This window comes from Hylobates moloch, unplaced genomic scaffold (assembly GCF_009828535.3).
Source record: "Hylobates moloch isolate HMO894 unplaced genomic scaffold, HMol_V3 SCAFFOLD_16, whole genome shotgun sequence".
Classification (NCBI taxonomy): domain Eukaryota; kingdom Metazoa; phylum Chordata; class Mammalia; order Primates; family Hylobatidae; genus Hylobates; species Hylobates moloch.
Genome location: NW_026652291.1, coordinates 32611298 through 32636604, shown reverse-complemented (window position 1 = coordinate 32636604; position 25307 = coordinate 32611298). Strand labels below are relative to the sequence as shown.

Below are 25307 nucleotides of genomic sequence, written 5' to 3'. Positions count from 1 at the left end.
GCAGACCCCTGATGGCCACCACAGAAGGCCCCTTCGGGCGTGAACTCTAGATTCAACCTGAATGCCTGGAAGTGCCTGACCAGTCTCTTGTTTTTATTCCTTCCACCTCAGTTTCCCCTCTGCCCTTCCCCAGGCTCTGGCTTTTTCCTTGTCCCATCCCAGGACCCCTGGGATGGTCTCAAGCCTCCAGAGCTCATGCCAAACCCACTGGGAGCCACCAGCTGCAGCCCCCTGCTACCCCAGCAAACTTCTACTCTGCCTAGTGAAGCACACCCCAAAAGCAGGTATCCTGACTCTGTCATTCTGGTGCAGCACCAGGGACAAGGCAGGAAACATCCAGCCTTCTTTAGTAACCAAGCAGTGGTGACAACGGCACATTCTCCTCATATTCCACCCTCACCCTGATCCCACCCTTCAGCCCTCCCCAGACCTCACCACCCACTCAGGGCACCCCCTCTGCCTCCTCTCCTCCCTCTTGCCAGCTCTAAACTCTTCCAGGCTATGACCTGGGATCACAGCTGTTCTGGAGTTTTCTTCTTTGAGCGTTCTCCATGTAAGACCATGGCCACGATCTCCATCTAGCTGCAGTGGAGATCAATTGTTGGCCAGGCATCCCAGCCTCCCGCACCTCTTTCCTCGCTCATTCATCCCCAACTTACCCGTCCTCTAGTCCTGTTCTTTCGCTTGGGAATATCCTCTTCCAAATCCTCTTCTTCATTCCCTTCTTCCACATTTTCATCATTTTCCAAAACCCTCTGAAATGAAAACAAAGTAGAAAAGGTGAGAAACGAAATGCACAGGAAAAAACCATCAGAGGGTAATTTTAAGGGTGTTCTGATTTGTTGTTATTTTTTAACAAAGTGAAGACGCTGCCTTTGCTTGGGCAGTTGGGCCTCTGAAATGCTGCCTGGAGTTTGAACTGTTGGCACTACCGAGGCTCTCCTAAGCCCCTGGGCCCCTTCCAGACAAGTCCTCCCAGAACACTGACCGTTTTCCATTCTTTTTGCCCAGGAAGAGTTTTCTAACAAGAGACTTTGTTGGTAGAGGCCCTTTTCTATGCGGGGCCAAAATGTTTTATCAAAACTTACTTTTATAAATGTAATGTTTCTTTTCGTTCCCAAAGGGCCACCTCAGAAATATGAAAATGTTTCTCCTTTCCCTGCCATTCTGGAACCCTGCCCTGTCTGATGAAAACAAGTAACTTCCTGTTCATCTGACCAGATTTAACACGAATGTGCTGTTCATAATAAGCCACTGCTTTTTTTCTTTTTTTTTTAAGAAAAATAGACTTTCATTTAGTACCGGACTTGTCATGGAGCTTAAAGATCATGAATTTGAAATTATCTCTCTCCAGCAGCCCGCCAGTCACATTGCAACATAGAATCCAATTTCCATTTTGCAGGTGAATATGCTGAGGTTGAAAACAGTTTTGAGTGCTCCAGATCATCCAGTGAAGCCATGACCAAAGCAAGGTCAGGTTCATCGGCTCAGGGTTCCCCATTCACTTCTCAGCACGGTGGCTGAGAATTCCAAGATGTAATCTGGCATACTCTCCATGTAGGGGCCTAAGCACGTCACTCCCTTCAGAGGAGGGAAGGAGATAGGATGTGTTCCTCTGGGTTTAAGGGAGGGATAAAAGACTGTGGCAGAGGAACCAGCCCCACAATGGGAGTAGGAAAAGAGGGAAGGGGCATGGAGCTTACTGGGCTCCATGTCAGGGGGCCCAGAGGGTTGTTTTTGTTTTTGTTTTTGTTTTTGTTTTTTTCTGAGACAGGGACTCACTCTATTGCCCAGACTGGAATGCAGTGGCACAATCACAGCTCAATGCAGCCTCAACCTCCCAGGCCCAAGCGATCCTCCCACCTCAGCCTCCCAAGTAGCTGGGACTGCAGGCACATGCCACCATGCCTGGCTAATTTATTTTTTGTAGAGATGGGGGTCTCACTATGTTGCCCAGGCTGATCTCGAACACCTGGTCTCAAGTGATCCTCCCACCCCAGCCTCCCAAAGTGCTAGGATTACAGGCATACCATGCAGATGAGCTACCACACCTGGCCACCTGGGGGGTTCTTTATGGGCTCACTGTGTGATCTAGGGCAAGTCATCATCTCTTCATGCCTCAGTTTCCCCAATTATACAATAGGAATTCATTCATTCCATCTACGAACATTTATCTAGTGCTGACCACAGGGCAGGCTCCATGCTAGGCAAGCTGCAAAATGGCTACAGTCCCAGCCCCAAATGGACTTTCCAGTCTAGGGAAGGGAGGACAGATTTAAACGATGTGATATGTCACCATATAATTACAACTCTTCTCAAAACAGTGGTAGGCAAGTTCAAAGTGCTATGAGAGGGTGTTAGGAGAGTTTTCCCTAATCCGAGGGCCAGGGGAGGCCTACATGAGTACATGAGCTGAGAAGTTGAGGTGTGGAGGATGAGCAAAGACTGGCCTTGTGAATGAGGACAGAGGGGAGGGAGGGAAAAGGTTCTAGGCAGAGGAAACAGCATAAGCAAACTCCCTGAGGCAGGGAGAGGAACACGGCTTGTCCAGGGAACAGAAAGGCCAGTGTGACCAGTGCTTAGTGGCTCAAGGAGAGATGGCATAAGATGGAGCTAGTAAGGGGAACAAGTACCATATTACACAGGGTAACCCCATCTCCTCTTCCTTGTGGTGATGGATCAAAGATCACAAACATGTTGAGAAGGCTGAGACAGCGGCACACACTGCACCGTCGTCTGATAACCATCGCTGCTTAAGCCGCCTCCTGGATGACACCTCTGGCCTGTCCTCAAAGCAGGCAGCCCAGGGGTGAGCCACCAGGGAGTGATCTTCCACCACTGCCCCCTGGCTAGAATGTTCTGCTCTAAATCACAGGGATCAGGACACTTCTAGTCACTCAATCCATCCAAAGAACTCAAAACAGGTCTGGTAAATTCTTCTTTGACTTCTCTGCTAGGGTTATCTGGGAATCCACCAGCTGACAGCACTTAACGGGTCTCTGGGCCAGCCTTAACCATCTAACAGAGAAAAAGCATTGTCTGCTGGACATGACCTCTGGCCCATAACTAGGAAACATCAGCCCCCATTCACAGTATAAGTCTCTTGAGTTCCTGACCTGTAGGTGGGAACACTAGCAAAAGCCGACCGAGACAGTGACAGGTCAAATGCTCTGCAGCCTTTGGGGCAAAGACATAGTATAAATAGAAGGTCTGGTTATGACTGTTGTTGCTGTTTGTAGAACCATCTTGCAAACTTTCCAGGTCTTGAAGTCACTTAATCATGGTAAGTTCCAAGTGCCTCGAATTTAAAGGTCATTGCCTCTGGCATCTCAGTACAACTCCGACTCTCATTTTTCATTATAAGGGTACTTATTACCCGCAATATGGACTCTGGGTTGGAAGGTGAAAGACTGGTAGAGGCAGCTGAGCTAGTCCCCAGAGTGTCACATGGCCTCCATGTCTGGGAGTGAACTGACTTCTCTTCTCCCGGAGGCTCCATCCTCCCTCTGCCCATCAGCTTCCCTGTGACTCTAAAGCCTCTGTCTATGCCCCAGGCCTCAGATGTGATGGCAGCGGACCCAGTGTATCTGCATTTCCTGCAATGCAGCCCTGACACCAGAAGCCTCTCGACATAATGCAGGAGGAGCCAGGAGTTTCTAACAAACAAAGCTTGTTTCAGAGCTCAGGAAGCGGAGGGGGAGTCCTGTATCAGGAGTCGCGGACGGGGGCGGGGTGTCCAACTACAAAGTCAGCTGACCCCCCTGTAACAGACATGCATTCCTTGTCCAAGGACATTATCTGGAAAATAAACACATTTTAAAATAACTTTTTTCCCTGTTACTCTAAACAGTCTTTATGGTGATAACAGCGGTTTGTGGTTGTGTTTAAAAAAAAAAAAATCCTTTTTAAAGACCACATTATCTCTGGCCTAGAATACTGCAAAAATCTCCTGATTTCCCTCCTTCCATTGCTGGCCCCGCATCCAGTCTCCTCTCCATGCTGCAGCAACAGGATCTTTATGAAATACAAATTCACGGCCCTGATCAAAATCTTCCAAATGGCTTCCTTCTTTATATCACATGGAACCAAAAGCCACTTCCCTGTCCTGTGGGAACTGGGTGATCTGGTCTCGGCCCACCTGTCGAACTCCTGGGCTCTTTTCTCCCTGGCACAATACTCCAGCCACACAGGTCTTCTGTTCTCTCAAAAAAACCAGCTCTGACCTGTCTTGGGGCCATCACACCCACTGCTCCTCTGCTAAAGCTCTTCCCCAGGACCATCACTTTCCTGACTCTTCTCATCCCATAGGGTTGAGGTTAAATCCCTCAACTCGACCAGGTGCAGTGGCTCACGCCTGTAATCCCAGCACTCTGGGAGGCCGAGGCAGGCGGATCACAAGGTTAGGAGTTCGAGACCAGCCTGGCCAATATGGTGAAACCCCATCTCTACTAAAAACACCAAAAATAGTTGGGCATGGTGGTGGGCACCTGCAATCCCAGCTACTCCGGAGGCTGAGGCAGGAGAATCGTTTGAACCTGGGAGGTGGAAGTTGCAGTCAGCCGAGATCGCACCATTGCACTCTAGCCTGAGTGACAAGGTGAGACTCCGTCTCAAAAAAAAAAAAAAAAAAACCCTCATCTTCCTCAGGAACTCTACTCTGATACTGAATCTTCATACTGTTTGTTCTCATGGATTTTATCCTAAAATGCAATTATTTTATTTGTATTCCTTGTTTCCTGCCTGTGTGTCACATTAAAATATGAGTGGAGAGGACAGGTCTCTCTTGGTCTCTGTGTCCCTAGCACCCAGCACAGTGCCTGCATAGAGGAAGCCCTCATGAAACTTTGGTCAAATGAATGAATGAATGAAAAAGCATAATCCATTCGCTACATGTGTATTTTAATAATGCAAAGTCAATAAAAATACATAAACTCATTTGACTTATGGTCCTGGCTTTGTCTTCTAGCACAGTAGACAGCAGACCCATGCACTGCACTCAGCAGACCTTCAGTTTACATCGGAGATGATGGTGACGTGATGACGACAATACAGCACCAGCCCAGTGCTGCATAAGAAGAACTCAAGCCCACCACCAGCTTTAAAGGGGAAGGGACCCACATCCCCAGAGCATCAAGGCTCTGGGCAGTGGCTCTGCCCCATTCATTGATTCTGTCAAATTACATGAACTGAGCAAAAAAAATACTCTAGCAAGTAACACAGAGATGACAGACCTTGACTTCAAAAACTGAAAGTCACATACACACACACAAGGAAGAAAGCAGTAGGTGGCTTGAACACCAAAGGCAAGAAGAGATCCCTCTGGCTGGAGGAAAGATCAAGAAAGGCTTGATGGGGAAGGTGGCACTGGGGCTGAGTCTAAAAGATGAGTGGGATTTGTACACATGGAGATGGAAGAAAAGGCATGCCAGATAAAGGGCACAGCAGGACCAATGGCATGGAGGGAAGAAGGCTGAAGAACAGAGGGGGAAAGGAGTATTGGAAAATAAGCCTGAAAACTAGGTTAGGAATGGAGAGGACAGGCCCAGGAAGGTCATGCTCATCCTTTTCGATTTATTTAGTGGGAAACAACAGTTTTTTAGCAGAGTTTTGCTCTAGAACAAAAGGTCAGCTAGCAAAGTAGGACACGTCAGAGAGGAGAAGAACTGGGGAGAGGGCGATTCCTGGAATCTGTTCCCTCAGGCGTCCATTCAACAAATATTTATGGTGCACCTGGTAAGCACCAAGCACTGTTTGGGTGCTTGCGAGATATTAGTGAGCAAAACTGGCAACGGATCCTGCCCTCGAGGAGTTTACATTCTACTGGAAGAAAACAGACAATAAACAATAACATAATAAGTAGGTAAATTAGAAAGTACATTAGATGTTGATAAGAGTGATGGAAAAGAACAAGAAAAGCAGAGTGGAATCAGGAGGCAGGGGCAGGCAGGGCAAGGGTGTGGGATGAAGTACGGCACGGTCAGGGACATCATTGACAGAAGAGGAAGGCCGGGCACCGTGGCTCATGCCTGTAATCCCAGCACTTTGGGAAGCCGAAGTGGGTGGAACACCTGCAGTCAGGAGTTCAAGACCAGCCTGGACAACATGGTGAATCCCCGTCTCTACTAAAAATACAAAAATCAGCCAGACGTGGTGGTGCATACCTGTAATCCCAGCTACTCAGGAGGCTGAGGCAGGAGAATCGCTTGAACCCAGGAGGCAGAGCAGTGAGCTGAGACTGCACCACTTCACTCCAGCCTAGGTGACAGAGCGAGACTCTGTCTCAAAAATAAATAATAAAAAATAAAAATTAAAAAATGAAGAAGGTGAGGGTGAGAGGCAAGTGGACATCTGGGGAAATGGCCAGGGCAAAGGCCTGAGGGCTGGGACAGGCCTGGCGTGTTCTGGGAGGAACAGAAGGAGATCGTTGTGCCTGGAGTGGAGCGGGTGAGGAAAAGAGGAAGAGTGGAGTCAGAGAGGGGTGAGAAGGCCCTGAATTTCACTCTCAGATAGCAGGGGCGGTAGCAGGTTCTGAGCACAGGAATGATAGGAATAGACTTAAATTTTAAAAAGCTCCCTATCCTGTGGTGTATCTAGACAACAGAATATTTTTCAGCATTAAAAAGAAATGAGCTATCTGGCCATGAAAAACATGAAGGAACCAGGCGACATACTGTGAGTCCAAGTATATGACATCCTGGAAGAGGCAAAACTATGGAGATGGGAAAACGGCCAGTGGTTGCCAGGCATTAGGATGGAGGGAGGGACTAACAGGTGGAGCTCAGAGGATTTTTAGGGCAGTGAAACTTCTGTATGATACCGTAAGAGTGGACAGATGCCATTACACATTTGTTCAAACCCATAGAATGCGCAACGCCAAGAGTGAGCCGTCACGCAGACTTTGGACGTTGGGTGATAATGATGAGTCAGTGCAGCTCATCTATTATAGCAAATGCACCACTCTAGTGGAGGATGCTGATCATGGGGGAGGCTACACCAGGGGTGTATGGGAAATCTCTGTACCATCCTCTTCATTTTGCTGTGAACCTAAAACTGCTGTTAAAAAATAATTTTTTTGTAAAGGCTGCCTCTCAAGCATTATCAGGGAGACCCCTGAGAAGGCAACCGCAGTTCACACAAAAGATGAGAGCAGCTTGGGCCAGGGTAGCAGTGGTGGGTGCGGGGAGAGGGGGTGCGGGAGAACTGGGCTTATGTCGAAGGCACAGTCGACAGGGTTCCTGATGAGCAGTTTGTCAGGTGTGAGAGACAAGCAGGAGTCAAAGATGACCCCAAGATCCCTTAGACAAATAAAGGTGACAGTTAATGAGGATCTTCACTAGGGCTGCAGCTCGTGGAAAGGAGAGGAGGGAACAAACACAAGCCATGTTGTGGCAACTCAGTGGAAAAGATTTGACAATTCATCTTAACACAGGAATGACAGAGAAGAAAGCCAAATTCTGTGATTCATTCAATGCTTTTACCGAGACTCAACTCTACCCAGCTTGGGAAAGGCCCCCCCGGGGACGCTGGTGAGCGTGACCGCGTCGGCCCTGGCTGGATGGGACTTACCAAGCCAACCAGCAATGTATTATTGCATTATTATTAAATTAATTATAGTTTTAAATTAATATATACATTAATAATTTATTGAATATTAAATATGCACAATAGGTAGAGCATAAAATATAAACATTTAATATGTAATATAAATTTAATAGAAATACAATTTAATTTTAATAATTTAATATTTAACTACCAATGCTATTATTTCATAATAGGATTAATTCATATTACAATACTCAATGCAAACATTGTATTAGACAATGAGGATTCCAGACAAATAACAAATAAGAGATGGTAGGTGTGAAGTCAGGTGCAGTGACTCATGCCTGTAATCCCAGCACTTTGGGAGGCTGAGGCAGGTGATCGCTTGAGGTCAGGAGCTCGAGACCAGCCTGGCCAATATGGTGAAACCCCATCTCTACTAAAAATACAAAAAACAGCCAGATGGTGGCACATGCCTGTAATCCCAGCTACTCAGGAGGCTGAGACACAAGAATCACTTGAACCTGGGAGGCAGAGTTTGCAGTGAGCCAAGATCGAGATCACGCCACTGCACTCCAGCCTGGGCAACAGAGCAAGACTCTGTCTCAAAAAAAAAAAAAAAGAAAGAAAAAGAAAAAGAAATGGTAGGTGTGCACCATTATAATCCTATTCAGTGAGAGCTTTAGAAGTGGCATGGATAGAGGGTAGTGGACCCGTGGGGACAGAGCAGCCATCCGCCTGAAGGGCGAGGACTGCATGGGCTTGAGGGATGGCTGGGCACTGCTGGGAAAGGGAATGTGCAGTCGTGGGGACCGGTGAGGCTGGGTGTGAGGGTTGGGGGTGGGCGAGCCGGACTCACGTGGCCCTAGCTGGAGCAGATGCTCCCACATTTCAAGCCTAGACGATGGACTCTTGGTTCCATGGGGACAAGGACTCAGACTGTTTTGTCTACCCTGTGTCCCTGGGACCCCACACAGTCCCTGTGTTCACTAGGCTCAACAAATTCACTTTGAATAGACAGACAGAAGAGAGGGAAGGGAACCGAGGTGAAGGCAATAATGACTCCTTCGGAAGATAGGTTAAGTCAGAAAAGAATCTGGGAGCTTCCTGGCCACCACAGAAACGAGGCAGTCTGAGACTGAGCCCCGGCCCTTGAGGGGAGGATCTGGAGCCAAGCCGGTGCTGGAGTTCTGGAAGCGCTATGGTTACAGGAACACTCTGTGGGGTCCCCAGCAGGTGTACCTGTATTTCCTGGATGCTTTCCTCCTCCCTGGCATCCACCTTCTTCTCAACCCCCTCACCACGGAGCAAGGCTTCCAGCGTGGTGCTTTCTGAGGTGAACCCATCCTTCTTCAGGGGAAGCTCCACTTCTGAAAAACAAAGATAGAAAGGCAGGTCAGGCCACTAGAAGCAGGCAGGGCAGGAGGGACAGTCCTGGAGGACACGCAGGGCCCAGGGCTCCTGAGGAGGACTCGGGGCCTGTGCTCTCTCCTCCTGGAGGCACAGGAACACTGGAGCCCTGTCCAGCTTTTCCATCTCCATTTCATAATCCAGAGACAGATTCCGACCATGCCCACACCCCCAGAGGAAGCTGAGCCAGAGCAGAAAGGGTGCGGGGTGGATGTGGGCTCACACGGCCATGCTTCTGTCTCTCCAGCCATGACAATGCAATGGACAAGGCAGGCGTCGGGGAGCCTGGAGCCCTTACTGCATCCGCAAAGTGAGGATAGCAATGCCCAACCCCACAGGTGGTTTTGTAAGGGGAAATGTGTTAATTTGCATTAAAGTGTTTTGAAAACTCAAGCAATGCACAAAGCTGGCAACCAAGTATGCTCATTCCCTCCTATCCCAGCTCTTGTCTGTCAACCCCATGACCTCCTCGTGGCCATGCTGGCTGCCCAGCTCTGGTTTCCTTCATGAAAACTCAGGGGGATGTGAGAGCCTCAAAAGCCACGGGAAGAGGAGCGAGGGCGAATGCCTCACAGGCCCCGGATGAGCAGAGTGGCCACTGCACGGCCACACCACGACCTTTTTTTCTGAAGGTATCAGGACTTCGATCAGCTACCTGGGGCTTGAGAAGAGAAGCCCTGGGGTTGCCAGCAGAGAAGTGGCAACCCGAGCCAGCCCCGCCCAGAAGAGACACCAGAGAGAAGCTGAACCCCTTCCTCCAGGTGTCCGAAACTCCTGACCTGACAGAGGGTTGGTGTGTTTCTTTCTTTTCTTTTCTTTCTTTCTTTCCTTCCCTCCTTTCTTTCCTTTCCCTCCCTCCCTTTCTTTCTTTCCATTCTCTTTCTTTCTTTCTTTTCTTTCTTTCTCCCTCCCTTCTTTCTTTCTCTTTCTTTATTTCTGTCTCTTTCTTTCTTTCCTTCTCTCTCTCTCTTCTCTTTCTTTCTTTCTGTTTTAGAGACAGGGTCTTTATCACCCAGGCTGGAGTGCAGTGGCACTATCATAGCTCACTGCAGCCTCAAACTTCTGGCCTTAAGCAATCCATCTGCCTCAGCCTCCCAAAGCACTGGGGTTACAGGCATGAGCTACCATCCCCTGCTGTTTTTTTAATTAAAGATGCAAACCTAAGGTACAGGTGATCATTCTGATTTACTAAAATATTTCTTCAACCTCTCCTCTGATCCTGGACCTCATACCCCCACACTGCCACAGTTTGATATGTGGTCCCTACCATTGCACTAGGTAAGCTGTGGGCAGGATCTATGATGCAGTGGTGCCCTAGAAAATAGGAGAGATGAATGACCTGCTCTTATGGGGGTATTGAGAGTTTAGTGTAGGGACTATTTACAGAGATGGGGACAGGTGATTAAGGGATCCGACAAGGTAGGTTAAAGCATCCCAGGTGGGTTTTGGGCAGGGAGGAGGGTGGGGAGGGGCCATTACCGCTGCTGCTATTTTTGGAGGGACAGAGGGAGAGTGCTTACAAGAACCTGGAGATGGCACCATTAGCAGAGCCCCAGGACAGGAGCTGTGGCTTGCAGAGGCCAGGAACCAAGGGAAGAAACAGTGCAACCACTCTCTCCATCCATCCTCCATCAGCCTGCTGCATCCTCTCCCAAGGGCCAACCTTAAACAGAAGCGAGAGGGGAAGGGAGCCCCCTTCACAGAGCCTACCAAGGTCTGAGCAGAGTGAAGATGGAAAAGCATGGATCTGGAGGGGCAAATGGAAAGAGCAGCACCATCGAGCCTGCTCCACTGGGCTCTGTCCCGACTCCAACAGAACCCTACCTGCACTTTCCACTTCCTCCACCAGAAACGGAAGGAGTCTGACCAATCCATGAGGAAGGGGCAAGCGGGCATCTATTAAAACTGAACAAATGCACACCTCTGGGTGACCGGCCCCCAGAAAAAAAAGGTGGGAAGGAGAAACAGCATCTAAAATCTCTTGAGAAACAAAGTCTTTGGGATTGTTCTTACCAAAAAAGGAGAGCAAAGGATCCACTTCCCATCGAGGAGCGCTACCACGAAATCAGCCACCTCTGAATCCATCTATCCATTCAACAAATATTTACTGAGTACCTGCCATATGACCACCACTGTGCTGGGACTAGGGACACAGGAGGTGAACCAAATAAAGACAGGCCCTGCCTTTAGGAGGCTTACAGTCCAAAGAGACAGATATTAAATGCTAAATACAAAATCGAAATGCAATTATGAATTGTCATAAGTGCTATGGAGGAAAATGACAGAATGAAATGTGAAAGAATATAGGTAAGGGGGTCTACCTTAGATCAGGGAGTCAGGGAAGGCCTATATGATGAAGTTACATTTAAGGCGAGTGTCAGACAAACAGCCAACTGTCTGCTTTAATGAGTTCATGGAATACGTATCCATAGCCTGCTCTGATGACATATTACTCTTTCTCCCAAGTCAGAAAAGTCTTCCAAATGTCTAATCTAAAGCAGTTAGCATGTGTTGCCTCATGTCCTGTCCTCAGTCAAAAGAGAACAGCTGGTCACAATCCCTCAAACTTATAATAATCATATATACATAGAGTTAAAGTTCATATTTTAGTATCCCCCTTAGCCTTCGCAGCACTAAATAAATCCTATTTATTAGTGTTATTTCCCAGAATGGTACAGCATTTTAGAGCTAGAAAAGACCTTATAGATCATCTACTTCAATCATCTCATTTTGTAGATCAGTCACCTGAGACCCAGAAAAGTTAAGTAACCACCAAAAGCCACACAGCAGGATGAGAATGCAGCTGAATGATCTTTCCAAGTTGCCACTGAAATCATGACAAGGGCCCCCTCTCATTGTATTCTTATTAGTGGTTGACAGGCTCAGGCTGAGCCCTGACTGAGCTTTGGTACATCCGTGTATGTACATGCCGAGGGCTTGGCAAGCAGCAAACACTCAAAACTCAACAGCTGTTACTGCTACGTATCAATCCCCACTACACCCAAGAGCACAGTTATTAACCCATTTTACAGATGAGGGCAGTGCAGCTTTTAGAGGTTGAGGACTTGCTTGATATCACACAGCTGGTAAGGGGCAAAGCCCAGCCTTGAACTCAGTCTGCCTCCAGACCCAGTCACCTAATTAGGCTGCATGGACTCTACCTTGTCTCTCTGTGGTCCTTCCTTGAAAAGTCTTTTTCCAAACCTTTATACATTTTCATTGCATTCTGAGACTCACTCCATAGTTTTAATATTTCAGGATAAAAGGCAGATCCTTAGCTGAGGATGAGGGCAGGTTCGTGTCATGGTTTTGGGTTCTGCTCTATATGATCATCCCCACGCAATGTTCACCATTCTGCAACAGTGTCTACCCACTATAGAATGTTCCATCAATAGTGAACTTTCCCCTCTTCCTTCTCCTGCTCCTCCTTCCCCCTCTGCTAAATATGCCTCCATCCTGCTTTCCCATAATTGAATCTACTCTCTTGGTCCTCTAACCAAACTTTACCAGATAGGCACAGTAGAAGAATCAAGAGGGAAAACAGAACCAAATGGCAAAAGTGAAATGGAAAAAGCAAGAGGGGATCTCCAATAGCATCGAGAGTCCAATCCCTTGAACAGGAAAGTGAAGCACAGAAAGATATAGAGATTCTCCCAGGGTCACAGAGACATTTAGTGGCATCTTGCTTCCCTAATTACCACAATAGTTGATTTGCTCCCACAGATTCTGCCTTCAGACAGCCCTGGAGTCAAATCCTAGCCTTGCCATGTATTAGTAAAGGGACCATGGGCTAGCTAGGTAACCTAAGTCTCCATTTCCATATGTGTTAAATGGGTGTGGTCATAGTATCTATTTCACAGTGTTGGCGAATCAAACATGGTAATGCGCTACATAAAGAAACTCTAAAAGAATCCACACACACAAAAAACTAATGTGATAAATAGGGTAGAAGATGAGGCTTATCAACTTTTGTTTTATTCTATTCAAAACTTAGATTCAAAATTAGATCATATATGTAAAGAATCTACAACATTGTAAGTATCCTAAAAATGCTAGATGTTATTCCCTGAGTTTGAATAGTTTTGATTTCAATGGTACAGCTGCACTGTCAAACAGAAATGTAATACGGCCCACTTATGTAATTTTTAACTTACTAGTAGTCACATGTAGAAAAAGGAAGAAAGTCAGGTGTCATTAATTTTAATAAGATATTTTATCTGATCTGGTATTTCTAAAACATTACCATTCAACAAGCAATCAATATAAAAATAGGGATGCAAAATTTTACATTGTTTTATCTGCATTGTCTTCAAAGTCTGGTGGGTATTTTCCACTTAGAGCGTATCTCAATTCAGACTAGCCACATTTCAAGAGCTCCATAGCCACAGGTGGCTACCAGCTACCATAATAGACAGTGCAGGTTTGCAGCATTAAAAGTAACATTAACTATGACTTTGCTTCCAAAAAATGGAAAGAATTTTACTGTGGTTCTTAATGTTGCCCACGTAATAGCTGCCGAGTGCCATTCCAAGAGCAGAGTTCTAGCGGATCACTGCAAACCCTGGTTGCAAAGCATGATGGGTAAGGCCTACAAGGTCAGAGTGAAAGGGTAGCCATCCCTCCCTACAAACAAACGCAGGGTGCACTCTGCCTCCTGACCACAGGAGGTCCCAGAGTGAAGGGAGAAGAAAGATAACAGGTCCAAGCCCTTGCACAATGTATGTCCTAGACACACTTCTATTGAGTCCTTAGGGATTTCATTTATCCAATTTTATTTGAATATGGCCCATCTGGACATAGGATTTAATAATTCTTTGAAAGTGTACCCATTTTGAACCTCACACAAATTTGGGGCCCACATAACCCGACAGGAGCCATTGAACCTTTAACATTAAAAGAAAGTGGTCCAAAACACACACATAATTCATCTTTAAATTAGCCTGATTTTATACACATGGATATAAACCCATGGATCGTTACTCTCTCCAGAGCGGCAGCAGCTGTCACCCAAGCCAGCCGCCTCCCTGGGCCCCCATAAGCAGCTCTGCCTCTACTTCTAATTGGGAACAGAGATACTCCTTGGGTGACTTCCAGCACGATCCATCACACCAGAGACAGCTTCTGTGCAAACCGAAGCAAATCGGTTTCTAAATAAGAAAAAACCTCCTAGACAAACAAGGATTGAAGCATAGAAAGTCTTTTAAAAACAACCAAAAAAAGCACAAATAAAAGCAAAAAAAAAAAAAAAAAAACACAGAAATGTCCAGCAAAGAGCAATGGCTTCTTCTCTTTAGGGCTACAGACAGGGCAGCCATCCTCTTGGGTGCAGATCAAAGCCACAAGCTTTTGACACAGGTGCCCCAAGCCTGCCACCCAATGCACTGAAAGCAAAGCTTCCACTGTGTTGTTGGAGCCACCGAGCTCATTAACAGGATGCAGGCGAGATGAGTCTGAAAGTGCAACATGGGAGCACAGTGAGTAATTAAATCCCAGGTCATTTAAAAATGCAAACGCCACGAATGTCATGAGCTCCCCAAGCCTCTGACTCCTTCTCCTTCGTTATTTGGCTCAGGATGGAGGACTGGAGACCTGCAAGTCATATATGGATTATAATAAAATATGCCATATAGAAAACAGATTAAGACAGTTCTTCTTTGGGGAAATATACAAGGAGAGGAGCTGTCTGTTAGCTGTCGAGTTTGCAAGAGATACCATCTTTCGGGAGGCAGTGTGCTCTGCCAACAGACAGACTGCCCCAAGGGAAATTGTGGTGAAACACCCCGACAAGGCGCATCCATCCGTCCATCCATCATGGGCTCCCTCTAACGCAGGGGCCTGGAGATAGAGTTATGGTGCAAAAGGGAGGGAGAAATCCCACAGACAATGGCAAAGAATCCTCCTGCTAGATCATGAGTGCTCAGTTTTTTTTTAGCTGCCTCTAGTTTTTCTTTAAAAATACAAACGTGCAGTTTTCTCGTCTGGGTGCTTATTATTTTGAGGAGTTAAGCTCATCATATTTCCTTGGATTTATACATCAACTTACACGAAGGAGAAAGGAGCTTAAGAATCATTATTTCATTTATCCCTATCAGACTGTCAGACTCGTGAGGAGGGAGAAGGGAGAGAGGTATTGTTATCTCTCACCTCACAGGGGAAGAGGCAGGGGAGGGGGATCAGAGACCTGATTTCCTACGATGGTGGCAGGCCCAGGGATCCATCTGCTCATTCCCTAGGGGTGCCACTTTCTTGGCTGCCTTTGACTCCCTGTTTTGTGACTCATAAAGCTCAAAATAGATGAGGTTCACATTGAGGACCCATCACCCAGGCTGCACCCTGCAGGCCCTGTTACCACTTGCTTTAGAATCTCAGGATATCCATACAACGGGAGGACTCATCCCTCCCCCGTATGGCCTCTGCTGCACCTACCCTCTCACCCCTAAGTAGACACACCAGGATGGGTTCCAGCATCCAGATATCAGGACCACAGATAAGCATTCCCCCACCCCAAGATACAGAAAAACACCCACACTGCCCAAGGAAGCTCACCACTGAGCTGCCAGCAGACCAGGTAAATGCAGCTACCAGGAGGGTGAGGACGGGGAGGGTGGTGGGAGTGGACAGAGTGCGGGCAGCATTTCCAAAGGCAAGGTCGGGGAATCAGGAGAGGCTGGTCAGATGGTACAGAGTGTCAGTTAGACAGGATGAATATGTTCTGGAGATCTGTTGTACAGCATGGTGACTCCAGTTATTAGTAATGAAAATTGCTAAGAGAGTCGATCTTAAATGTTCTCATGCACACACAAAAAATGACAAGAATGTGGAGTGATAGATACACTAACTAGCTTCATTTAGTCATTTCACAATGTATATATATATTTAAACATCACACTGTATGCCATAAATATATATAACTTTTATTTGTCAATTATGCCTTAATAAAGCTTGGAGGGAATAGAAAAGTAAATAATAAATAAAAATGCAGGCTGGGCGCAGTGGTTCACGCCTATAATCCCAATATTTTGGGAGGCAAGGTGGGTGGATAACTTGAGGTCAGGAGTTTGAGACCAGCCGGGCCTACGTAGTGAAATCCCATTGCTACCAAAAACACAAAAATTAGCCACGCGGGATCGTACGCACCTGTAGTCCCAGAGACTCGAGAGGCTGAGGTGGGAGAATCACTTGAACCTGGAAGGGGGAGGTTGCAGTGAGCCAAGATCATGCCACTGCGCTCCAGCCTAGGTGACAGAGTAAGATTCTGTCTCAAAAAAAAAAAAAAAAAATGCATAGTTCAAAGAAATACAACTGGAAAGTGCAAAAAGCTGCTCTGGGGTGAACTCTCAGCTCCATTACCCTAAAGCACACACTTGGCCTTGATCTCCTTATCTGTAAAACTGGGAGAACAAAACTCACTTCCCACTATTGTTATGGGGCCAAAGGAGATAACACATACGAAGTGTCTGGCACAGGTGAGATACTCGGTAAGTATGAGCTCCCTTCTTTCCACCTCCTACAGTTTCCCTCTCCTTGTGCTTTTCAGCAAAAACCTCTCACCTTTCTGACACTCTAAGACCACCAGATGTGGTGAGTGAGGCACAGCTAACCCCACCATGGGCATGAGCCCAGGGAGGATGGAAACAGACGGAATCTGAGGCAGGTAAGAGGATGGAAGAGGCCGAGAATGAGACGCAGCTGGAAAGCAGACGCTGGTGCTGCTCCAAGTCCAGGGTGGCCATTGCTCCTGCAGCTTTGGGGGAAAAAATCATGGCAGAGCCACAGTGGAAGATACCCTGGCTTTATCCCTTCATTTGGCAAGTAATTATCAAGCACCTACTATGTATCGACTCTGTTCTAGGTGCTGGGGCAGTGACTCTGAAGAAAAGAGACAAAAATCCCGGCCCTCGTAGAATTTATATTCCAGCAGGAGAGAAACAATACATGAAGCAAACAAGTGAAACCTTCAGTGTGACAGATGGTAATCAGTGCTTTGGAGGAAAAACAGAGCCAAGGAGGAGAAGTTGGAGCGTCAGGGTGATGGGAGGGGGGTTACACTTTTAAATGTGGCCAGGAAAGTGCAAGCCTGAAGGAAGAGAGGGAGGGGGCTACGCTGACATCCAGGCAAAGACGTTCCAGGCAAAGGGGCCTTCAGTGCAAAAGCTCTGAAGCCAGCCCATCTGCCTGGAGCAGGGTGAGCCAGGGGGGTGGTAGGAGACCAACTTGGGGAGCTTCAGGGGCATTGAAGGTCATGTAGGCACCTGCAAGAATGTTGGCGTCCACCCCAAGTGCAATGGCAAGCCGCTGGAGGTGTTGAGCAAAGCATGATATAGATGCCTACATGTTAACAGAATCACTCTGAGAATAAGTGAAGGGGGTCGGAGCAGATGTCGGGTGACCAGTGAGGAGTTACTGCAAAATGTATGGAGCCTCTTAATGAGTCTGGTGCTTGGGGAGGGAGCTATGCACGATATGGACAGAGCTCTGTCCTCATGGTACTTACACGGTTGTTCTTAGATGTGTCCTAGGGGCAGTAAGTACTGGGGAGCAGTTCCCTGAGCAGGGGGCTTCCTCACCGGTGAACCAGGATGGAGGCCAAGTGGAGAGGCTAGTGTCAATGCAAAGGGGGCAAAGGTGTGAAGCCATACCAGGGTGAGTCCACGGAGGAATGGTTCTTCAAGAAGAAAGTGGACCAGCCTAGGCCAAGGGCAGGGAAAAAGATCCAGCCACATGGGCCTGGTCTGGCATACCATAGTTTAACAGGTGTAGTAAAAGCAGAGAGGAGGCCTTCCCAGTTCATCTCTGTGCCCTGGGCCACGGGTGCCTCGGAGCTGAGTTCTGGGACATAGGAGTGAGGTCCTGCAAGCTGTGGTTCTGGTAAAGGTGGGTCCCGCGGCCAAGTTCTAGGTCATCTGTAGACTGGGGCCTTTTAAAAGGCTATAAGACAGAGCTGGGCATGGTGGCGCATGCCTGAATTCCCAGCCACTCAGGAGGCTGGCAGGAGGAGGGTCACTTGAACACAGGAGTTCAAATATAGCCTAAGGAACACAGCAAGGCCTGTCTCTAAAAATAAATAAATAAAATAAAATGAATAGACTCTAAGGCAGAATGAGTTGCCATTCTGGGCCAGATGGCACACACTTTTCCAGCGGGGCAGCGAGCTGTCTGCAGCAAATTCATTGTCGATGCTGGGGACGAGAACTGTGTTGCGGAGACCCACCCAGCAGTGCAGTGTGGAGGTGGAATCACAGTGCCTCCTCACACTTGCCAAGCCCTCCACACGCCTCTCAGAATAACCCCGCAAAACCACCATGACCCACATCTCACAGATGAAGGACTGAGGCAGGAGTGGTTAGGAAATTATCCAAAATCACAAAGCCAGTGGGTGGAGGGATCTAGACTTGAACCTAGGCCTGTGATCCCTGTTTGGTGCCTCTCCTCCTGCAGAACAAGGATATTTGGACAGGGAAGACCCCTACAACCCAAAACCAAACAGCCAAGATGGCAACACTTGGGCCCCCCAGGCCAGGCTGGGAAGCACAAGGGAAGCCAGGCTCAGCGGCCCCAGGCCTCTCCTCTCTGGCGGAGCCTCCCTCATCTGTGAAGCGGAGATGATGAGAGCTAAGTCATGTTCTCCAAGGTTAAGATCAAACACCAGACACGTCTCTTTCCCTAATCCCTTTAGAAATCTTTACTGCCCATGTACTATGTGCCAAGCCTCATGCTGGGTGCTAGGGATACAGATGAAGAAACAGATGGGCCCTGGCCATCAAGGTGTCCACCTCCCAGTGGGCAGAGGTACAGGTGAGCAGGCAATGGCACAACTGGGTGATCCCTCAGACTCACAACTCATGCTCTACACGTGACTCTGCCAGGTCCCACTGCAAAACATGACCATGGACACTCGGCAGCAGCCATGCCACTGCCCTGCCCACTGCCTGCTGCCGGCCCACCTCCTCGGCCAGCCCAAGCTCCCAGAGCCCTGCAGAACACCAGCAGAGCTGGGGAACATAAGCAGAGCTGAGGACACCCAGACTTCATCCCCCAGTCCCTGCTCCTTTCCTGAGACTGACAGGAAGGCAAAAGGAGCAGGTCACTTCCAGCACGTAATAGCCACAGCCTGAGTGGGAGCTGCACGCCCTGCCCACCTCGCTCCAGCTCCCCTTCTCATGAGGCCAACCAGAGCTGACGCAGCTGCCAGTGCAGGCCTCCAGATGGATGGCTGCAGGCTCTGACACTGCAGGAAAGAGATAAATGACTGGTCATTTCCCCCTGATGCACTTGAAGGCATCCATTCTCCCAGCCGTACCAAGCTCAGGCAACCCCCCCTGTCCAGAGACAGATAAGCACTGACAGATGGGGGTGGGAGCCGGAGCGTCCTTCTCCCTCGGAAGGACACAGCCAGACTCCTCTGCAGGCCGGGAGAAGGTCGCGTTGTCCATTGGCTCACACCTGGCTCGAGGCTCCGCGGGTGCCTTCCTCCATCTCCCCCTTCTTGCCCACCCCCGCCTGGCTCATCCATCTGAAGAGCACACAGCAGAGGGGGAAGGCTGGGGGCAGAAGGAGCCGCTGACAGGCTCATCAATCTCAGGTTACATGCTTGGCACCTCGGCGTTCCTTAAGTTGTTCCTGAACTGGGAGGGTGTCGCAGGAGCCAGGGGCACTGTCTTGAGGAGAAGAGAAATCGCGCCGAACATCAGAGAGCAAATGGTGGAGAAGCCTGGAGACTATTAAAATGTGGGCCATGTACAAAAGCAGTAGGGAACTAATTAAGATGCAGGATTTTCAAAAGCTGGGGAAGTTGGCCGCAGCCTGCTCCCATCTGTAGAGTTCTGGCAGTTCGGCGTAGCAGGGACAGCACCCTGGGCGGGTGAAGCAGGCCTCATCACCCCTGCTCGAGCAGGCAACACTCAAGTCCCCCCGCCTGGACCACCCCTTTGGGGGATACCCCTCTGCAGGTCTCTATGACTTGCTTGTTGGCCGGCCTACACTGGGCTTGGCTGGTGGCCCTCTCTGCTTTGGGACACCTTAAGCCACTGTCATCTTCGGGGCGCCTGCCCTCTTGTCTGAGTTTCCCCCAACAACACGGGATGGGGGCGATCATCCTGGTCATTCATCCCCCAGTCATTGAAGGACTGCCAAAAACAGAAAAAATACAAAAGAAAGAACCCTATCCCTGGCTGCCCTCCCTCCCATCACCCTCGGAATTCGGCAAGGGTGGCAAAGAGCCACCCTGCTCCCCAAGAGTCCTGGAGCAGAAGGGATCAACAAGGCCTCGGGTGCATTCCAGGTACAGGAGGAGCGTCAACTGTAAAGCCCTTTTCATCTGCAGGTCCAGGATAAGTGAGTGTGTCGGGCCTTGAAGCAACATGGCACCAGCTCCAGCAGGCTTCCCGGAGGGCTCCGTCCTTGGCATCACCAGGATCCCCTGGGAAATTAGCTTCCTAATTCTGTGCCACAGTTTCTCAACCTCTAAAATGAAGATAATATCTGTCCTAGACCATGGGGACCGAAGGTCTGGGGTTGAAAGATGCTAAATTGATCTATCTGGGCATTTACTTCAAGGGGACACAAGTAAAAGTTTGTTCCCAGCCTTTGTCTTTTCTTCATTCAAAAAAAAAAAAAAAAGAAAGAAAAGAAAAAGAAAGTGAAGTTAAAGGCCTCTTTTTTAATCAGCTGGCTTTTGCCCAACATCTGCTGTGCTCCCAGGCCTTCTGGTGGATATTTACTCTCCACCTTTCTCTTCTGCCAGCTCCACTACCCCTTCACAAGGACAGAGCCCTTTCCCTGGGGAGATGGTCCGGGGGAGGCCCCTTGCTGGCACCAGGCCCCTGCCCAAGTCTTCATGTTGTAGAATTGTGATGTCTACATCATGAAACACCTTGCGTTCGCCTCTGTGGCCAAGTGCAAGCTGCAGAGAACACTGAACTCAGTTGTCAGTCAGTGGGGAGAAATAATGTTGTGTGTGTTGTCCTTCAGATGCCCAGGCAAGTAGGAGGTTGCAAGATGTTTATTCAAGACTGACTGGAGGGGTGACGTTTGGCGTGAGAAACACATAGGTCCAGGGATGCCGAGAACACTTTCAAATTCCAAAGAGCTCTTCCCAGATCTTAGGCCCTTCCTACCCCCATGCAGACAGATTTTTATTTTCAACAAATAATAAAGAAACAGAAGAGGGATGGTGCATTTACCACACTGAAGGGGTGAGGACAGCAGGACTGGGAGTCACTCCAGGAGGGAATAATTTAACCCAGGAACAAATGACTCGATGTCAGCCAAGACCCAGCTCCCCGCTTTTTTTGAGCCAGGGTCTCTCTCTGTCACCCAGGCTGGAGGGCAGTGGTACAATCATGGCTCACTGCAGCCTCAACCTCATGGACTTCATTGATCCTCCTACCTCAGCCTCCCTAGTAGTGCCACCCTACAGGTGCCCACCACCACACCTGGCTAATTTTTGTATTTTTTGTAGAGACAGGGTCTTGCCATGTCACCCAGGCCCAGCTCCCCACTTTCCAGCCTGGAAGGTCCACTCATCCCACATGAGCAAAGTGCTTCGGAGGACTGAATCAGAAAAGGATGGTTCTGTGGCTCTGTCCTCAGATCTTCTTCAACAGCCCTCAAGATTCTTGAACGTGCACCCCCCTCTCTTTGCCCTGACCTGGTTTCCTGACAGAGCTCCGCAGACCTGAGGTCAGAGACAACTCTGACCCTCATTACCCCTGGACTTTGTTGCTGAAACCTGCCCATCACTGCTGGACTCAGGCAGGGACAGAAAGGAATACAGGAGGGACAAGCTGAGTGTTGGCATAAATTTTTTGTGACATCTCCTCACCGCCCATAGGAGAGGAGAGTCTGACGTGGAAGGAAACTCATGCCTTGAGACAATTCTGCTCCAGGCCAGTGGCCCCTCAGTCTCTCGAAGAGCAGGCAGACTATTCTCCCTCTTCCCCGCGGAGATGAGGACATGTCAGGGTGTGCTGATGGCAGAACCCAGGTGGGCTTCAAGAGTCCTAGGCATAATTAGATTCCTGAGCATCGTCTGTCAAGGGGAGCTCACACCAGGAGGCTGGGAGGGAAGAAGAGGAAAAGACAGGCATCCTCAGGGGCTGGGTGTGGAGGGGTACCAAGAGTGGGTGGGTTGGTTGGTTGGGTTTCTTCCAACATAAACTCAGCCTTCCAGTTTCCATAAATTTAAAGAGATGCAGCCCAGGATGGACAAATTATTGCTCTTCAGCAAGTTTTGCCCAGAGGATTATATACAATGTTGTACAATTTGCTTTTTGTTGTTCAATTTGTTTTTTTTGCCACTTAGCAATATATCTTTAACATCTCTCCATTTTTTTTTACTCATTATTTTAAAGGATAAAATAATATTGCATTCATAGAATATACAAGTACTATATATTGAACTAGTCCCCTATCAATGGATCTTCTGGAAGTTTCCATTCTTTGTTGTTATTACAAACCATGCCACAATAAAAAATATATATCCAATATATATTATATGCATATATTTACTTACAGAATAAGTTCCTAGCAATAGAATGTCTAGGTTAAAGAGCATGTGTGTTTTAAATACTGGTAGGTACTATTCATTGTACTTCAAAAAGGTCATATCAATTCCATTGCAATGTGTAAAAGAGAGCCTCTCCCTCCATCTCCATCTCTGTTTCCTTCACCTGCTCCCCTCTCCTTGGGAAGGTCAGCCTCAGTCCACCCAGCTGATGGTCCTCACCTCCTAGGAATTTGCAGCAAATTCTCCAGAGACTCTTGCCAGTGACTCTATCCTGAGTCACACGCAAAGTATTAGCCAAAAAACTGAGCTCTCCTTAAGCCCAAATCAAATGGAATAAAAATAAGAGATAGTTATTTTAAAATACTGTCCGAGTTAGCCCTGTTAACCCTCCTGAGGGAGGACATACCCCAAAAAAAGGGAGGTGTCCTCTCAAGTGGAAACTGCATTTTATGAATGATGAGGGCAGAGCCTCTGGAAGTTGGGCAGGTTGTGCCCTCAAAGGGACCCCCACCAGGTGCACAGAAGAGGGGCTGAGATCTAGCTCGTGCTCTACTAACCCACCAGAAAGAGCATCATACGTTTTATAAAGGTCCACCCCCCAGGGGGCACCACCCTCCACTTTTGCACACACAAACCATATGGGCTAGCCAAGGCCCTGGATGAAGTCACTCTTCTGAAATTTTGGCCTGTGCAAAAAATTGAAATGCAAACTTGCGTCACCTCTGGGAAGACAGTGGGTACATTTCTTTGGCTGCGCTGTTTCTCATTCTCTAGATGGGCCCTGGCTGCTTGGAGGTACCAGGCTGAGGCTCGTTACCACTGACTCCAGGGCACTCCGACGGCCTCTTCATTCACCACCCACAGCTGCAGGCTGGCGTGGTGGTACATTCTGGGAGCCAGGCGCAGCCCCGGCTGTTCAGACTGAGAGGAGGATTGGGAAATGACAAGCATCTGCCCTAGGGTTTGCGGGGGTTGTTTTTGTGTTTTTAGTAGGCCTAGTAGTAGATCTGTTTACCCAAAGAGGAGAACAAGTTCCTCTGAGAAGGTGCTCTGCCATGTGACAGTCACTCATTCCAGCCACGGCTGTTCGTTGCTTCTCAGCATCTGGGGGCTGGTCTGGAGGAATAAGCCTGCCTTGGGGGAACCCAACTTTTCCCCCAGGGCCGATCATCACAAAGGCCGGCACCTGTTTCTGCAGATGGGGTCCTTCCCCGGGACCCTGCCCATCCCTGGGGTGGACTTTCACCACTGGAAACCTGGTCTAGCCACTTCTGCCGCATGCTTGGGCAGAGGCTGAAGAAGCCTCTCAAATGATCACAGATACAAGACACCATGTGCAGGTGGGGACTTGGCTACAGCAAACCGCTAGCCCTAGGTTCTTCCTTTCCCTTCCCCTTGCATGTTACGGCAGGCCTGACAACGGGGCATGGCCAAAGCCAGCTGTGAACTCAGTAGCCGGCTGCTACTCCACGTTCACCCACAGGCCAGGCATAAACACTGACAGGCTCTTGTGCCCAAAGTAAATGTCTTTAGGCAGAAGGCACAAACACTCGAGAAATAGCTGCCTGCCTCAGTCCCACCAACATGGGCTCCTCAGATACATGAGCAGCACAGCAAATTCTCCTTGGCTGTGTCCACAGTCTGATTTCTCTCACCTCTAAAATGGGCTCACAACCCTCTTACCTCTTCCTTCCCTCTCTACCTTCCAGGGCTATGGTAGGGACCAAGGACCTGACATGAAAGAAAATGCTGCATGAACTACAGCATGCTCTTCAGACTCTGGTTATGATGATGATGACTAACCAGAGTGTCCCATCCCCTGGGTGGCAGCAATTAGTTGTGGGGAGGAAATAACCCCAGCCAGCTAATCCGTCCTTTCTAGGCCTTCTCTGCCACAGCTGTTGAGGGCGACTGCCTTTCTGCTGGCTGTGGTATGTGCTGAGACTGGAGCTGCTGGCAGCCAACCCCCTCACTTACCCTACGAGGAGAAGAGAGTGTTAAAGGTACAGAGAGACTGGCTGGGTGTGGTGGCTGATCCCTATAATCCCAGCACTTTTGGAGGCCCGAGGCAGGAGGATTGCTTGAGGCCAGGAGTTTGCAACCAGGCTGGGCAACATAGTGAGACCCCCATCTCTACAAAAAAACAAAAAAAATAGCTAGGGTGATATGGTTTGGCTCTGTGTCCCCACCCAAATCTCATCTTGTAGCTCCCATAATTCCCAGATAGGAGGGACCCAGTGGGAGATGATCAAATCATGGGGGAGGGTCTTTCCCGTGCTGTTCTCACGATAGTGAATGGGTATCACGAGATCTGATGGTTTTAAAAACAAGAATTTCTCTGCGCAAGCTCTCTCTTTGCCTGCTGCCATTCATGTAAGTTGTGGCTTGCTCCTCTTTGTCTCCCCAGCCATGTGGAACTGTAAGTCCAATAAACCTCTTTCTTTTGTAAATTGCCCAGTCTCAAGTATGTAAATTGCCCAGTCTCAAGTATCAGCAGTGTGAAAACAGACTAATGCAGTAAATTGGTACCAGTAGAGTGGGGCATTGCTGAAAAGATACCCGAAAATATGGAAGCAACTTTGCAGCTGGGTAACAGACAGGGGTTGGAAAAGTTTGGAGGCCTCAGAAGAAGACAGCAAAATGTGGGAAAGTTTGGAACTTCCTAGAGACTTGTTGAATGGCTTTGCCCCAAATGCTGATAGTGATATGGACAATAAAGTCCAGGTTAGTATGGTCTCAGATGGAGATGAGAAACTTGTTGGGAACTAGAGCAAAGGTGACTCTTGTTATGTTTTACCAAAAAGACTGGGGGCATTTTGCACCTGCCCTAGAGATTTGCAGAATGTTG

The 25307-nt window shown here is 48.5% G+C and overlaps 1 protein-coding gene across 3 annotated transcripts in view; it reads right to left on the bottom strand.

Moving 5' to 3' along the window:
- Window positions 1–25307, bottom strand: part of DPF3 (double PHD fingers 3) — a 281914-nt gene that overhangs the window by 107134 nt on the left and 149473 nt on the right. For all 3 annotated transcript variants that reach the window (XR_009210195.1, XM_032179261.2, XM_032179258.2), the window contains exons 4-5: window positions 8785–8912; window positions 660–755 (exon numbers count right to left, since the gene is read on the bottom strand). Coding sequence is in view for 2 of the 3 variants with exons in the window: in XM_032179261.2 (XP_032035152.1) it covers window positions 660–755; window positions 8785–8912 (224 nt within the window). In the remaining variant the exon portion in view is untranslated. The remainder of the gene's footprint in view (window positions 1–659; window positions 756–8784; window positions 8913–25307) is intronic.